Source organism: Amphiura filiformis, chromosome 16 (assembly GCF_039555335.1).
Source record: "Amphiura filiformis chromosome 16, Afil_fr2py, whole genome shotgun sequence".
Lineage (NCBI taxonomy): Eukaryota > Metazoa > Echinodermata > Ophiuroidea > Amphilepidida > Amphiuridae > Amphiura > Amphiura filiformis.
Genome location: NC_092643.1, coordinates 49,194,933 through 49,213,420, shown reverse-complemented (window position 1 = coordinate 49,213,420; position 18,488 = coordinate 49,194,933). Strand labels below are relative to the sequence as shown.

Sequence of the window (18,488 nt, the reverse complement as noted above, 5' to 3'; positions counted from 1 at the left end):
ACAGACAAAAACTAAATCCATCCTAGCTTGTATACATGATGGGAAGTTTTCATGACATGTCCATATGGATGTGGATCATAAGCGTACCTCCAGCATTTTTGTCCTGGCTCAGTCATCGATGTCACAAATATGTTGAAAGACTGATTGTTTACAAATAGGAAGACATACATGAAAAATACAGCAATTGCACAAGTCATTCTTATTTGATTTACAATTAGTAATGAAGTCAGTAGATTTGACCTGAGAAGATTGCCTTCACGATGAAAGATATTATTTTATTATATTATTTTGCTTGTGTTTATTACAATATGTAGAGCTGGATATTTTGAACAGTTTTTATTTCTTTGCTTTTAATAGTAACCTTTAGAGCTATGAATTTAAAGGCAATGGAAAGTTGAATCTTGAAATTGACTTCTCAATGCCAGAAGTGGAGTAAGTGCAGTAGCTGCCATGTGTAGATGAGTATAATATTGCAAAAAGTTCACAGGGCAGCTATTGCACTTACCCACTTCTGGCTCTAAGCAGTCAAAATCAAGACTGCACACATCAAAATAGTCACCTTTTGCATGGATTTGTGACCAAAATAAGGCTCTCTCTGCAAATGCATGTAAAAAAGCAATCTGCTCAGTTTTTCACAATTTTCTACTATCAAGCAATACGCCAGAAAGCTTTTGCTAAGCGTACACTCAGTATGTTTTAACATACTTAAAAGTATTCTTATGAAAGGCATTCACACACAACATAATACTTTGCAGATAGGAACTTGTTTTGAGATGACAATGCAAAGAATAAATTGGCAGTACGAGCTGACAGGGCCTTAGCTACCAAACCAGCTGGGGAGTGGATGGACAGCACTCATGGAAATTAATAAAAAATTCTAGGATATAGAGGGATGCAAAAGAAAAAGGATGCACTTATCGGCTGCTACATGCATCTCTTACATAATAGCTAGGTGGAGGTCACTTCAAAATTCAAATCATCTCCAAGTCACATGGTTTAAGAATACAGAGAATTGCATTCTTTTGATATGGATGAACACATATTATACCACCCACGGAATCATGAACTCACAGAGTAAGCTGTAATAGTATCAGGTGTGTTTATTCCGTAAGCTTACCTGTCACAGTGGTTTTATATGAGGTTGCCAACAATAGACCAGTCACACCAAGTATGCACTTGTGTTCATATAAATGTTCGAATGTAAGTTCATACGTGCTGGTGATAAACAATTTCTAGAAGTTTAAACTGACTTTCAGCACAAAAATTCAACTTTGAATTTTACACACATCCTCATCATTTTGTGCTGAAAGTCAGTTTAAACTTCTAGAAATTATATAAATGTTGCAAGAAAATACACATTTTTTTTAAATTGTACATAACATCTTCGACGGATCGCCATATAATTGCACATTTTGAATAAATACTGATCTGCTCCTTTGAAATCATACAATCTTAATCATATCAATAAAATGTTTTAAGATTTCCAACATATGCATAAATTATGATTTCACTATACCAAGAATGTATATTTTTCATATTTGCCAATATTACTTATATTTTTAGCTGCCAGTATTAATAATTTTATGTCTGCCAGTAAAAAGCCTACATCTACACAATTAGGCTAGTGAAAGTTGATGTTGAATTTCCCGTCACATATTTTTGCCCAGTAAATGGATGAGGCGACTCTTTCATTATTCTTGAACATTCATTATTTATCACATATCAGGATTTCTATCACACATTTCATGATTTGGGTATATTTATCAACATTTTTTCGGCCCAATTGTACTATTTTTTATATCTGGACAAAGCAGACCTTTTGCAGATTTATAGGGGGTGCATCGCCCCCACCGCACCCTCTGGCTACAGGCCTGTTGACACAGCATAAAAAGGTGAAGTGCACGGGCAACAGGAAGCTCACAATCGACTTTCACTTACATTAGCCTTATGTTCTATCTTAACATTCTCACATTTCACTCTGTTGCAAAATAAACTACTGTATTTAATTAAAATAGGAATAAAACATAGTCAGCCCCTGAATATCAATACTAGTTGTTTGTTATTATAGAAAAATTATTCAATCCGTGTACATCATGGAACATACTCTTTGCGTGGTTATGCGTAGTAAGCTGTTGTACGCAGATAACCTTGCATATAGAGTAGCGTTGTACGCTCGTGTATTAGCATTAGTCGTAGAGTAACAAGTGTAGTTGAATGTTCCATGACGTACACAAATTAAATAATTTTTCTATAATGAAATTTTCACAAAAGATAAACTATAACTTCATTTAGGGAATTTTGGCCCAGATTTTTGGATTTACTATTTTGTTATACCTTGGTGCAGTTTGGATGACTTACTTTCTCAAATACTAAATACAGAATAACTATATGTATAGATAGGTGTCAATATATGTATACAGATAAAGAGTTATGGTCAAAATTGCTCATATTATATTTTTGTGCAATTTGAAATATAAATCTACAAAACATTGGTTACCTGAACATGGTGGATTACACTTCATAGTTAATCTCTAAATTGTAAAATGCTCATAATTTCCACTAACAGTTAAATTACTTTCATGTCAAAAACTAAATACAACATTACTGAACATTCAATACAAATGAACTTTAAAATGCAGGATACCACCCCAATCATATGCGCAAGTGGGAGACCAGATTGTTTCATATTCAGTATACCAACATACGGGTGGAAATCATTACATCACTACTAACGCACTTATGTAGGCTCCTCACCCATGGCAGCAGCATTTTTCTGGTTCTAATAGTAAGATTAGCCCAGTGTAATATACAGGTACTGAGTTGTGCTGTCCCCACCTTCTTGTATTGAGCTGGTATATGATATGCAACTTGCAAGGGCCTAATCATGACTCTAAACCTCATCTTTATCCTCAAGCTTTGGGATGGTAACCTGTATTCTGGAAGTTGTAACTAAAGAGTAAATTTCACATTGTGAATATATGTTCTTTTATGCATATGTCTATGTACCAAACTCACAAATTTAAAAATAAGCAAAACAGTTCAAAATTGGCAGTGTAAAAAATTACTAGTGTGAAAATTACCACTTTTACCTTATTTGATTTACTCATCTTGTGGTATAATTCACCATAGAAGTAGTGATGTAACAGGATTAATTACCATAGCAACAGGTGAAAACAATTTATTGCCTTGTACTAGATGTATGCTGTAACTCTGCATCGCACCATTGATTATCAAAGAATAGGCATAAAGACCTGGATCGTAATTCTATGCACATTATGCAGAGTCCATGTACGTGTCACTCACACCTGTATGATTTGTGTCTTCGAATCTATGATCGCACACATACATTACACAGACATGACAAGTGATGAGTGCAGCCTACTTATAGTGCAGGGCAATACATTCAAAAATTGTTTTCACCTATCGCTATGGTAATTAATCCTGTTACATCACTACTTCTATGGCGAATAGTTCATAAAACACACATTTATTTGTTTCATTGGATTTCAATGTTAACTTTGCAGTAAATTTACACATCCTCATATTTCATTTGTGCATTGATAGGCAGAATATTTACATTTATATATCAGCCTCTATGTATTTATTGTTTTCTGAGAACTATTTTGATTGGTTACAAGGGCTATATCATTTGCATTAGGCCAATCAGTGATATGGTAAGAAAAGTTGGTATGGCTGAAAATTGCTCACAGATCCAAGAGCTGCATTTTGATTGGTTACTCAGCTTATTGTATCATGTAATTAACCAATCAAAGGCAGTGTAAGATAGGCAATAGTGCTCATGTGATTAAACCTGTATTTTGTGTTAGTTACTCAGGTTATTATATCATGTAATTAACCATTCAGACGAACTGTAAGACAGACAGTAGTGCCCATGGGATTAAACCTGCATTTTGATTGGTTACTTAGGTTATTATATCATTAAATGCACCAATCAAAGGCAGTGTAAGATAGGCAGTAGTGCTGATGGGGTTAGGTGTGTAAAATTGGTCCAAAATGTTATGGAGCCTGAGGTACAGTCAAACCTCTCTTCTCCAGCAACACATGATGGAATTAGATTTCTACTAACTCTCAATACATACAGCATATTTCAGATTCTAATTGATTCTAATGATGATTTCACAAGAGAAGATCTGCAAAGATGTGTGATATATGAAATACTACAATACTCATGAAAGTAATCACAATTCTCTGGAGCAGTTTGAGATCATTTTACTTGACACCAAGTTTGGCTAGAAGAGTCTTGGCTTCTTCTTGTTGCTGCAAATGATAAGAGAAAAACAAAATAAGAAATAAATTATAATTAATATACATACATTAAAGTACGAAGAGTATGTGGGAATTAAATATGAGAGAGGTTTTTAACACTGGTCTCCACATACAAATGACAGCCAGTGAAAAAATTTTACTGACCATCCAGGATTTGAACCCGGGACCTTCAGATCACCAGATCAAGGTTCTACCAACTGAGCTAATGAGAAGAGCAATGATGTTATTATCTAGGCCTTCAGTTCAATACCTGTCCTCTACCATCTTCTCATTCAAGAAGCTGTAAGAAAGAGGAAATCATATTTCGAAATTATTTCCAAACCTCGTTCTTAAAGCTTCTAGGATGAGAAGATGATATGAACACAGTTTATATGAAATAAAAACTTCCTTGCTTGTTAACAGTTTCATCGACTTTATAAAATCCTATTATTAATCCCCAAGTATTAGTACTTAAATTGTTTTGATTTTCTCTCTCTTCTATAGACCACTTTTAAATCGCCCACCACATTTCATATAGTACAAAAAAGCCATTGAACAGTGTAGCTGTTCGTTCAAGCATATCGATAGACCAGTCCCTCACCTTTGTTGATAACCAATGATGTCAAGTGGTCTATAGGAAGTATTTGTAAAAATAAAATAATTAAATATGTGATTCTCACCTTGACCTCCTCATCTTTGATAGGTGGATGGTCCCTGCATTTGGTCAACCATTCAATAGCCTTCTCCTTATTATTGAGTTTATGATATGTCATACCCATCCATAGATGATTCCTACTGAATGATGCCTGTGGACCTGAAATCAAAAAAGCATTATGTCTTGTAGTAAACAAACATATAAACAAAAATATCCAAAAGTCTCTCTGTGATTTTCACTTTCAAACTGCTCCTTTATGTGTTCAAATGTTCCTACGCCTAAAAAACAATAAATGTGTTTTTTGTTTGTTTTGTTTTTAAATATTTTTTAAAACTTAATTTTGAATTAAGATGACATTTTGCATTACAAAAGAAAAAAAAAAAAAATGAATTTGCCATTTTTAGCTGAAATGGACGCGCTACGAAAAACAAACAGGTGTAGGGCTTTGACACATAACATTTACTTTTTTTAGCACAAAATATTATTCCTCAATATCTTAGTGGGCTTTGTTTAGTATCTCTTCCAGGCAGAGAAGGCTTTCAGATCTGCTGGCACAAAGTCTTTTGCTGTGTTTGGCCCAAGGGAATGGAACAAACTCCCAAACACCATCGGGGAGTCTCCCACAATCCAGGTTTCCAGAAAGAAACTCAAAACTCATCTTTTCAGTTACCTTCATTCTTGTTTAATTTTGTTGTAATTCTTGTGTTTTTTCCCTTGTACAGCCCTTTGATAATTGTTGAAGGCATTTTAAAAATGTCCGCATGTATGTATCACTGGGAGCAAAATGTCTACATTTTTCCCATCCTATAAATCAAATTTTATACACAAATACTTACTGTCTTCACATTTTTGGAACCACTTCAGTGCCTGTGAAGTAAAACAAGCCAAAACAGACCTTTGTGATTTATTTATTCGCATATTATTATATAATCACAAAGAGTAACAACTCCACCTGTTTATTCTGTTTTTTAGACGACTCAAACACAACATTTTCAAAATGAACTTGTCAATGGTTTGCCATGGCAACATTGTTGAACAATTTTGGGACTATTGAAACAAAATTATTGTGGCATAAAAATGTGCAAAAAAATACTTTTGGGCAATTTCACTACAAAAATGTGATGCACAGATTTTGTGGTGTAGTCATCAAACAAGCAAAGTAGGTTAAACACTTTTTGTGAAGTGTTTATTAAATCCAAATATTTATAACTATCAGAGCTCCCGCACTACGATTTGGTGGTTGTAATAAGTGTTGAATTCTGCACTTTTCAGAGTCAGAGGTATCATCCTGTGACTTGAAAGTGACACCACCATTTTCAAACTTTTTGGCTACTTATAAGCTTGAACGGGAAAACATTAATTTTAGCCCATTTTCAGTGAATTTTGCTACAAAAACACCAACTCATGAAGATGATAGGCCTATTTGGATAAAACTCACATAATACAATTTTATATCAAATTTATCTCAAAATGCCTGCTCAGACTTTTGTAAATTTGTGCGACATTTCAAGTGTCACACCAGCAAAATGGGCTAACTGCAGAAGAGTAGTATGTCAACTCAATCCATACACCCCCTATGAAGGTCATGACCTTAATCTCCCACACAGGGGGTGTAGTTTTCAAATGGAGTCACCCACTCAGCTAGCCCTATTTGAAATTCACACTCCCTGTGTAGAAGATTAAGGCTGTGTCTTCCATAGGGGGTGTATGGATTCCAATGGGAATAGCCCATTTGTGGCAAACCTGATCTCAAATTATGCATTTATTGACTTACTTCTTCATAAGATGATTCTGGTGGTGCAGCAAATATGGCAGCTGCTACTTTCCTTATGTACCAAGGCATTTCAGCAATGGTGTAACACCTGTACATGTACATAAACAATTAAAATTTATGATTAATCATTGATGAAAAACAAAGAAGACAAAACCAATTATAGCCATTTGGCTCTCTCAAGACAGTAGCGTCCGCATGCAGCGTTCGAATTAAGAATTTTTTTGAAGTTGTCCGCCGGACAACCTCAAAAAGATATTTGGTTGTCCGAAAATATTTTTGGTTGTCCGAAATTTATATGAACTTTTTGTGCCGTAAAAAATAAAGTTGCAAGTTAAAAAAACATACACTGGTCACTGCCGTCAGTATCCACATGTCACACACCTTTCCCAAACTCACCTTGTTGCTGTTATAAAATATCAAATATATCCAAGAAAATACAGGTTATATGTTCATCATTTATTTATCATCAATAAATTCATATTTGTGCTGGATTTTATGCTTAAAAGCATCAGAATTCCCCCGGGCAGAATTCATTCTTTTCAAGAAGTCAAAAGACGTAAACATCTCATTGATAAAGTATCTCATTAATTATTCATGAGCTCATTGGGTTTTCCCCGGATAATCAGTTTCAAAATACCCATTTTGAAACTATGCATGTCACTGACAGGGTATAGCTTTAGGGGGTCTTGAAAGCCGTAATGTCAGAGACTGGTGTCAGAGGTCAGGTCACTCTGTTCAGGTCATGAGGTTTACCAGGGGCCTGGCCATGTGGCTAGCTTGCGTACCGTGCACTGATTGATATTGCACTGCACACCTGGTAAAGGCCAAGGTTATCATGATGTTTATAAAATACTTGCTACAAATTTATGGGAAAACAACATTTTTAGTCATGATTTCTTCTGAACATTTCAAGATTTATGCAATGCATTTCATGGTAAGCTTACTCTGTAACATTGGTACACATTTTTATGGTTGTCCCTCGGACAACTGCCGTCAGCGTTTTGGGTTGTCCGACGTTCATTGTGGTTGTCCCGGACAACCGGACAACCACTTATTTCGAACGCTGTCCGCATGTGATATATGCTAGATTAAAGGCGGTGCATCTGTAGCGCATGATGCTGCGCTAAGCGACTGTGCGGCGCTAAGCGACTGTGCCCTACAGATACACCGCCTTTGAACATGTCAAAGAACATACTTAAAGATTCGCCTGTCGTCACATTCTTCAGTCTTGGAACCTCTCCCATGAGGACCTTCTCTTGGATTCCGACCTGCCTCTTCTTAGTAAGAGTCGTGATGTTGCTTCTCTGTGTCACTTATTTAAAATCTTTGCCAATATTTGTTCTTCTCCCAACCCTTTCCAGCCTCATCCCAGACCCGGTCTACGAAACCTCAATTCCCGCGCTGTTCTAGTTCTTTTATCCGTTTGCCTCCTCCATCTGGATTTATCTCTGTGAGGCTATTGTCAATGATTCTTTCCTCCAGGCCTTCAAATTGGCCATTCATTCCCACCTCCTCTAACCAGTTCACCGTAAGTTATTTATTGTTTTATTTTATTCTGTCTTGATTATATGTATTTTATAGTAATGTTTTGATTTTAATGTAAGGGCAATCCTTCAATTTATTGTGTAATCAATATTGAATCTGCCTGGCCCTGTGCCAATTGTTATAAAAATTAAAAAGAAATGTCGCTACTCAAAATCTGTCACATAATTGGGTGGGAGGAGGCTCATATCATAGTTCAAGTATCAGACAAAACAATGAACTGGCTAAAAAAAAGTTCAGAAGTAGGGTTGCAAACCAAGGTCTAAGCCAGCCATATGTCTGCCCGTCTTTAAGACGGGCTAATCTAATTTGAGTCTGGGTAGATTTAATGGCTTTTACAGATGTGATAGCCCTAAAACAGGTGATTTTTATGTGAACTTGGGACTAATACAAGGTGACATGTAAAGGCCAAATCAGGACATATTTGAACCCAGTGACCCTTCCATGGGTATAGACAAGTTGTTTTATATTTGAGGGTCAAATTTTGGTATAGATTGGACTGGTGGTTTCTGATTTCTGGCTAAGACTCTGCTGCAAACACCATATACAAGGCTTACAAATGGAAATGGGATCAAATTAATCAGATTAGTTCATAAGTTTGGTGATGTCATATATAGAAGACAAGAGTGTTGTGGCTTAAAAAACATGCAGAAACATCAAACCAGAGTGAACAAGATTCCTGTTAGGAATTCAAATATTTCTGACTGAATACCAAAATAGTTTTTGGATCTGGATATATGCATTTTCTGCAAATATGCTGTAACAAAATATATTCTATATATTATTTGCAGCATTATCAAACAAAAATTATAATACCAATATAACATTTTCATGTTAAAAATCTAATTTTAATGAAATTTACTGCATGATGTAGCCTGTTGTATGCACATGGATATTGTGCAGAAATTATTGTGCCATTATTTGACAAAGAATATTATTTTGCCTAAAACATCACAAAACTATTGTGAACAAAATTTTTTTCAATTTTATACAGCTACATACCATTGTCCTAATAGATGCATTGATGTGCCGTCATTAGCATTCAACTCGATGGCTTTCTGTTCAGAAAATAAACAAATAACAAAAAGAAAATTTATTTATATACGAAAGTGGTACGTGGTATTTAAATGGTAACAAACATTGACTCAATGAACTATGTTCTGAACAAATTCACACACACATTTTGAGAATTCTCAACTGAGCTGGTGGAAAGCTGTACATTACATGGATTATGAAAATTGAATGCAAGTTTATACATATGCTGGTGAGAAACTTTCCTGAAAATAAAGCTCTAAGCCATTTGCACACAGCATTCAAAATCTTTTTAATTCAATTTGTGTTGAAAGTCTATCGTAAACATTATATTGAATATCTTTGCTGCTACATTTTTGTGATTGATGCAATTTAAGTTCATTTAAGCTAGTTCCTTCAATCATCTTCCTTATCTTGGCCACCCTTCTTCTCAGGGGAACCATTATGGTACACTAATTTGTCATCTCTTCAAATAGTTTCTATCATGATGTGTTGTTAAAACCCATGAAACATAAGAGTTTTTGTTCAAAAGTCTTGTTTCTCATTGGAACAAAAGCCATGGACTATGTGGCCTAGTAGTTTATGTCTTTGACTCTGGTGCAATAGGTCTTATATCCTATCCCCAATCCCGGTCCCCAATACGATCAAATTCATAACAATAATTCACTCTCACTTCATTACTGTATTTGGATTGTAGGGCAGATACAGAGGAAGACCTCACAGCCAGTTCTGATCAGTATAACACCTGGCAGTTCATACCACCTGCCCTGGGCATCATGGGAGAACAGAATTTCTTATCTGTCAGATCATTGAATGGTCAATGCAGGTTAAATAAGAAAAGCAAAATGATATCCCCAACATGGCTCGAAAAACTGTTAATTTCCCGGGAAGCAAGCTGAATTTCCCACAATTTATAGCATGTTTTTTATATACAAAAAATACACAATTTCCCTCCAAATACCAGAATATCCCTCCAAACACCAATTTTTCCTGGGAATGAGCTTCCCAAATTCCCCACTTTTTCGAGCCATGATCCCCAAGCCTGTAGTCAGAATTTTTAGCGGGGTACGGATTTTCCAAATGCAGACCTTTTCAAAAGAAATCTCCATTCTGGCTAAAATTAGACCTTTATCCCATTTTGCAATTGATTTTTGGATCATAAACTTGCATTCATAGAGTAAAGACACAGCTTATTTTGCTCTGAGCTTGTTGTCATGTTTGCTACTAAGTTCTATTTGAACTTGCCTTCAGGTTTTGACTAGAATTTGTTTTTAACTACAGCATGTAGTTTTCGCTGTTTGATTTTATATTTTGTTGTCTGTCCCTGAAGAAGAGCAGTTTATCTGCTTGAAACGTTGTTTTTTGTTGTTGTTGTATGTTTGCTCTGCTTATGTGCACATCACTTGTACACTTTTGTACTGTTTTCCTGACACTTCTGTGGGCTAATTGGCAATTTTTGGCCATCAAACTTTGCCTGTACCTACATTGGTTGTTTGGTTCTCTATGTCTGCTTATGTGCATAGTGATTTTCATCACTTGTTCCAGTGCACTTTTGTATTCTTATTGATCCCTGTTGTTTTTGCAGTTTTAACACTTCTGTAAGCCTTGTAATTGGTAATTTTTGGCTATCGAACTTTACCTACTTCTATGCCTGTTGTTTTTTGTCCCCCTCTGCATACTGTCTAGTCTGTATTTTGTTTCCCCACATGAAGTTGGTATACCTTGCTCTCTTTCTTTTCAGTTGTTCGTACATTCAAGGTACCCTCTTGTATCACTTATTGATCCTTGATGTGTCCTGTGTCCTTGTCCGTTGGATTCACCATTACCCACTTTTTCATATTTTTCAACAAATTTCACAGAAAGTTCATGATTTGGGGTATATTTATCAATTTTTTTGACATGTTTGGCCCAATTTTGTTATTTTTGTACAAAGCAGACCATTTGCAGATTTAAGGAGGGGGTGCATCACCCCACCATATCCCCCTGGCTATGGGGTCTGGATATCCCCCTTCCACATACCTCAAATTCAGCTTTGATGACATAGGCATCGTTAATCTTCTTTTTATTGCCTTCATAATCACCAATGCCACTAAGAGTGATGCCGATCCACTATAGGGAAAGAAAACAAAATATTAAAAACAATTCATAAATGGTTCTGACAGCAAAAACTTACTTGGTTAACAGTCTGCATAAACATTTGGTAATATCAGAACTTTACAGGATTTGTCAAAACATGCTAATACGCAAATGTTGAGTGCTAACAAGGCATCATCAGGTGCTAAGGAAGCATACTTATATGTGTACATGTTTATATTTAGAACAATGGAAGCTGATGGCAGCATACAAGTGAACAAGTTTGAGGGACTGATTGTCACTGCCCATAATGTTTATTCCCTGGTCATATGAAATTTTATGAGACTTGCGATTTGATGCATGTAAGAAGAACACATGTCATCCAAAGCTTAATAGGGTTTGCAGGTTTTTGCTGCAGGTGGAAAACTGAAAACTTTTCCCACTTGGAAACACACAAAGAATGTGCATTATTATTTTGGAAAACACAATTTCTAATCTACTTCATAACCAATTATCAAAAATAACATGAAATACTAAAATTATGAGCTAAGGCTATACTCAAGATCTACAAAATGCCACTTTTTGCTGGTTTAAATTGGCAAACAGGTTTTTGCCACTTAGCCAGCAAAACAGTTTATTGCCGGCAAAAACCGACATTTGGGTTACCTTAAAGGCTTAATGTACGATTTCCTTCAAATTTTTAATTTGTCATTATACTCAAAATGCTGAAATAATACTAGTAATAATGATCCGGAATGGTTTCTGTCCATTTTGAGCTGAAATAATGAGGTAACGTGAAAGAAACACTGCTTGTTATTTTGGCCGTTTAACACGCAGTTCTATGGCGGACATAAAGTCATAATTTCTTGAATTATGACTTTATGTCTAACTTTGCTCTGTTTACCTACAAACACAGCAAATTTGGCTGATTGCATTTAGGTGCAAGTTGTGACATGTGTAAACATTACAAATATGCCAAAATCAGGTTTGAAAAAAATTAACCAAATTCATATTATAAGATCGTACATTATGACTTTAAGTTTTTTTCTTTAGAGTTTGACCTTAGTAGTCATCATAGTCACCATAGTCATGACCATTTGGTTCTGAGTAGTCAACTACTAAAAGAAAATCTGAAGTCACTTATACGAGGGGGTATCCAAAAGTTTTTGACATCACACAGAAGTGAAAGTGCTATACCGATGAAATTTTGTCAATGTAATCACTGGTCCTTATGTACATTATGGTCCAAAAATGGTCTCATAAGTATGTTTACTTTCTTCACAGGTGGCACTAGATGGGAAGTAGGCGCATAACCTTTTCGTGATAAGATCCTCCACATTCTTGAGTTTTTTCACTGTGACCGCATCATCCGTAAGTGATGGACGTCCACTTTTTGAGCTTTCTTGGCTCATCTGTGAGGGACATGTGGCCAGTTTGGAAATTCCTTTTTCAAAAAGCAATAGTGCCATATGATGGGCAATCATCACCGTAGATTGCTTTAATTTCATCATAGATTTTCTGAGCATTGTAGGCCTAACCCTTCAAATGCAGGAACTTAATCATGATCGTGCCTCAATTTTCACCATATTGCAGGTTATGCACCTACTGCCCATCTAGTGCCCCATGTAAAAAAAGTAAACATACTTATGAGACCATTTTTGGACCATAATGTACATAAGGACCAGTGATTACACTGACCAAATTTCATCAATATAGCTCTTTTCCTTCTGGGTGATGTCAAAAACTTTTGGATACCCCCTCGTAATTTATACACCTACCTTATGTGCAAACCCATTGTTTGGGTTGATCTCAACAGCCTGTTTTGCATATTCATTCCCTTCATATATCAGCTCCTTCTTACGATCTGCCGGTGTGTCATTAAGTTGTGAAACTTCCCTGCAAGCTCTAGCCAGTCGCCATAGTAACTCATCATTTTTAGAATCTTTATGTTGTATCAGAAGATCATAGAGTTTTTGTGCTTCGGCTGCTTCAAACAAGCGCTCAGATTCAGCAATCACTGTAGTTGTGAAAAAAAGGAAAAACAGAAAATTAATCCACAAGCCTCAGCACACTTTACAGGTATAACCATATACCTTCCTGGACTTTTACTTTTTTCAACACACTTTATAATTACAGGTATAATCATATACCTTCCTGGACTTTTTATACATTGTACATTCTGGTATTTTCATCTTCAATTTATTTGGGGTGCAGTTAGGCAAACATTTTGGGTTGTTGGGTTTCCCCTCAGATTTCTATTAACAGGTTAGAAAAGTCCCTTTATACTATTTCGGAGCACTTGTACATCGGTGAGTGGGTGTAATCAGAGAAGATGGTGTGTAGTATCGGGCATGTGCTGTGGTTTGCTCGACCTTATATGCAACATTTTCATTCACTGTCCATGGACGCTAAGGACTTGCAGGAAGTCTAACAATGTGCTAGAGTTCTCAAGTACCCCTTACAGTTCACAAATTTTGTTGACAGTACCTAGCGACTTCCCAAACGGTCAATACTCACCAACACTGGCATGGAACGATACTCAAGTATCATAAGTGAGGCCTGGAAAAAACAGGCAATTTGGCAATCTCCTTGCCGGGAAATTTGGTCATTTTATAGAGGGAAATTTTGCTTTTCTGGATAAAGAAATACATAAGAAATGGTGGGAAATCCTACCAAGTTTATCATTGATTTATCCTTATGTTATGATTTCCAGGGAAAATGGTAATAAAATATAAAAGTTGCAGACATAAAAACCTATAAGTGGGTCAAGTTAGATGAAATTTATCCACATTTGTATTTTTTTCTCAGTTTTCGTATTCATCAACCTGGCGTTAATTTCTGGTGTAGTTACTACAACTGGCCTAGAGCCATGACCTGTACATTGTTGTTGTGATTTCCATGTTGTATTACGGTACACAAAACCACTATTTTCTTGATTTCAGTATGAAATTGAGCAAATAGTATTCAATGTCATGTCAGGCACTGAAAAGTTGAAACAAATATGTTTTAAACGTGTATTTTGTCTTAATTTTTTACTGTAGTATGGCCAGAATCTTGCATCGTATGCCTAGAATTAATGCTAGAATGGATTGTTTAATGGTTGATTTCTGCTAAATAATCACTTTTCTTTGTTTTATTTTGCAAATCAACACAAAAAATTTACACTGTTTTTCACTATTTTGTGGCATTTTTACATTTCCGTGAGCAAACCCCAAATTCTGTGAATTTTTCTGTTTTTCCGTATCGCGGAGAAATTTTGGCTTTAGATATATAGATATGAGGTAAGTCTTATTTTTGTTTGGAATATACCTATATATTGACTATTCTGAAGGAATTACTGTGGATTACTGCGATGTAAACAAAATGGCCAAAATAACCAGTGGGATTTCTTTCACTTTATACATTGCTATTTCATGGACAGCAACCCTTCCCGGCAGTAATTACTAACATGACTAATATTATTTTAACATTTTGAATAAAGAATTAAAAAAATTAAAATTTGACGGAAATCGTACATTATGACAAAGCTTTAAAACTAAAACTAAAGCTTAAAATCTACAGTGCAGCCACACAAATGTGGTAAATATCAGGTCTACTCCAAAACCAGGCTCTGAGCAAGTTACACATACTATCTCTACTAAACTCACCTTCTTCTGCCATTGTTAATTTTCTTATGCAGGATCTAAAGAACGGTTAAAAGTGAATGTTTGCTCACACAGGTTTACTCATAAGATTTACATGTAAATACACCCATTCACTCGATCACCAGACAGTCACCTGACATGTACCACAAGCTCCCCCTACCGTAATTGATTAGTTCAAGGGCGCGTACCACTAAGTTTACCATGCAACAGATTGAGCTCATACACAGAAAATCACTATAACTTGGTGTTCAGTGTCAAAATTTCCTGAAAAACATGGAAAATGTCCTGAAAATGCACTTCCCCTATCCTTTAGCACAGGAAGGGTACAGCAAAAAATTCCTGAAATTTATAAATTTTCTTTAAAATTGCCTGAAATCAGGAAATTTCCTGAAAAGTGGCATCTCTGTAAAACAAAATAAATGGGGGTGGGGGGGGGGGTATAAAATTATCAAAGGGCTTGTGAGTTGTGACTAACTTAGGCCTAATTTCAGCCTGGCCTAATATAAATATTGGCCAGCTTAAATGTCAACTGATCTTGACTTGTTTGGTGCGGAAGGGGTGATTTTCACCTGAGAAAGGGGGGGGACATAGAGCTCTTACATCCGTAACATGCTCGATTTGAGGTTGAGGGTTAGGGTACTTTTTTCTGTTGCCGCGGCAACACAGCAGACGTAGGCATATAGGTACGCAAACAAAATTAAGCAGACTTAGGCATGAAATTCTCCAAAACACAAAAAAAATCGAGGCAACACGGCAACATACAGCGCAGCGCAACAGACACTAAATTCACTAAGCAATCACGAAATTCTCCAAGACGCAAAAGAAATCAAGGCAACACGGCAACAGGGCAACAAACAAAATAAACAAATAAATAAAATTATTCACGGCAACAGGGCAACAAATCACGCAATTCTCCAAAACGCAATCAATGAGCTTCTCAAGTTGAAGATGTCCGATTTTGAACTATTTTTCTGCTGGATTTTTCGCCTTTGGACACTTTACAAGTCTGGACTTCTTGAGCAATCATGACTGGATAAAAAGTTCGGAAACCCGAACTCTATAGGGGGTGTGCTTCTATTTTCTGGAATATCCCAAACATCCTGACAAATGTAATTACGCCTAGATATTTGGATGTTATTAAGGGATATTACCAATATAATTCGGATAATATAATATAGCTGTACCTATTGATATTTTAGATATGATATAGGCCTATATATTTTAAATAGTTTGCATATTATCAAGGCTCGGACCAAGGCTTTGAAGGATATATATTTCAGATATTTTGATATTCAGGATAATTTGGATATTGTAGATAGTTTGGATATTATTACTAATTTGGGCATTTATAGCTATTTATATTATGGCTAATTAGAATACTTTGGATATTTCAAATAATTCAGTTGGATATTATATTAATCGCAATTTTCAGATATCTGGATATTTATAATAATCTGGCAAATATTTTGGCTAATTTGGAAATTATTGTGGCTAATTAGGGATCATCAAATAATTTAGATATTATAGATAATTTGGATGTTATTATTCAGATAATTTGGATAATTAAAGGAGTATTTCGTGATCCTACCATCCTCTTTTTATTACATTTTTCAGTAGATATCCACAAAAGAAGCTTATTTCCAAAATTTCAGTTGATTCCGATTTTGCGTTTGCGAGTTATGCATGATTATATGTATTACACTGCTCCATAGACAATACGTTGTAATTTCGTTCTGGTGCACCAGAACGAAATTCAAATTTAACGATATCTTTGCTAAACGAATTAATCTGCAAGAAATATTTGGTACATAAACATTATGTAGCCAGAGGTATCCAGTGGTGTAAAAATCTCAACTTTTTGGGGGAAAGTGGGGGATGAGGCTGTGGATCACGAAATGCCCTTTAATCAGATATGTCAGATATTTGGATATTTTAGATAATTTGGACATAATCAATATAGCTAGTTAGGAGTAATTTGGACTGATCATTATTTCAGATAATTTGGACTGATAATTATTAAGGCTATTATAGATATTGAGATAATTTGGATATTATTAATGCTATTATCAAAATTTATTCAGATAATTTGGATATTATTAATCGGATATTTGGATATTTTAGATAGTTGGATTTGGATAATTAAGATATTTAGGATATTTCAGATAATTTGGACATTATCCAAGACAATATCCAAGTTATCTGAAATATCTAAATTATCCTTAATATTATATCCGCGTGAATTATATTAAATATCCAAATATCTGAAATATCCGATTAATGATATCCAATTATCTAGATATGGCCTTAATAATATCCACATTATCCTTAATAATATCCACATTATCCTTAATAATATCCAGATTATCTAATCAGATTAATAATATCCAATTATAATATAATTATAATCCAAAATATCTTTTGCAATTGTATATTGATTGTTATTTTGTACATGTATGTTTGCACGGCCCCAAGGAAGACCAACTTTTGTTGAATTGGGCTTTCCTTGTTGAAATAAAGTCTAATATATATGTATAATATATCCAAATTATCTGAATATTGCCTTAATAATATCCAAACCGTCTGAAATATCCAAATTTTCTTAATTAGTCATAACAATATGCGCATACATAAATCGGAATGTTTCAAATAAAGAAACTAGAAGAACATACGCATTTGTTAAGATATTTTAATGAAGTATTTGCAAAGGGCAAAGTTCTTTAATTTTCATAGAAATTGCACTGACAATATAATGATAAAAATACATATATAAGGTTATAGAAATTACAGACTTGACATTTAATATGGAATATTTTTTCTCAAAATTCCAAGGCTAGTCTGGATCGAGTCTCATAAACCGCACGGGCTAAACATTAATTGGGTGTGTCGGGAGATGGTGTAAAACAATTGTTTGGCAGAAAATGTGCTTTCCATTAGTTTACATTATGGCGCTCATAATGTAGCGAATTTGCCTAAAATGGCGGATTTAGGGAAGCTGAATTTGTTCTTTGTGGGGGACACAATTTCGGACTTTATGCAACATTGTTCTGTTATTATCAAATTTATTGAGGCTTGAGGTGATTTTTCTTAAACTTCGTCAGTAATTGGCATTCATCACAGCTGAAACACGCTTGCAATGTACCAATTTTATTTAACATGGGAGGAGTTTAAAAATAGGGCTCTTAAAAGTGTTACGTACTCAGAAAGTTTGAATGGCCCCCTGAGGTCAAATGTTATAAACTTATGGTACAAAAACAACTGCGCTGATTCCTGGTTGTCCAATGAACTCACGCTGCTTCTTTTTTTTTTCTTTTTTTTTTTTCCATTTTTATTCACCTGTACTTGGGCCTGGTGGAAAGGAAAAAAGAACATACAGACATGGTCCACCAGACCCCATCTTAATTACTGTAACCAAGATAGATACAAAGATCAGAATATGTATGAGATTTAAATAATACTGCCCCTCCACGACAACAGGACCCAACCAATACCTCTGTTATAAAGA

At 35.2% G+C, this 18,488-nt stretch overlaps 1 protein-coding gene across 1 annotated transcript; it reads right to left on the bottom strand.

Moving 5' to 3' along the window:
• Window positions 1-1,085: 1,085 nt before the first annotated feature.
• Window positions 1,086-15,125, bottom strand: LOC140136127 (regulator of microtubule dynamics protein 1-like). Its single transcript, XM_072157833.1, has 8 exons — window positions 14,990-15,125; window positions 13,121-13,359; window positions 11,289-11,378; window positions 9,240-9,295; window positions 6,696-6,783; window positions 5,758-5,788; window positions 4,947-5,080; window positions 1,086-4,278 (listed from the first exon to the last, which is right to left on the bottom strand). Exons 1-8 carry the CDS (start codon window positions 15,000-15,002, stop codon window positions 4,231-4,233), a joined length of 699 nt encoding a protein of 232 aa, XP_072013934.1. The 5' UTR covers window positions 15,003-15,125; the 3' UTR covers window positions 1,086-4,230.
• Window positions 15,126-18,488: the final 3,363 nt, after the last annotated feature.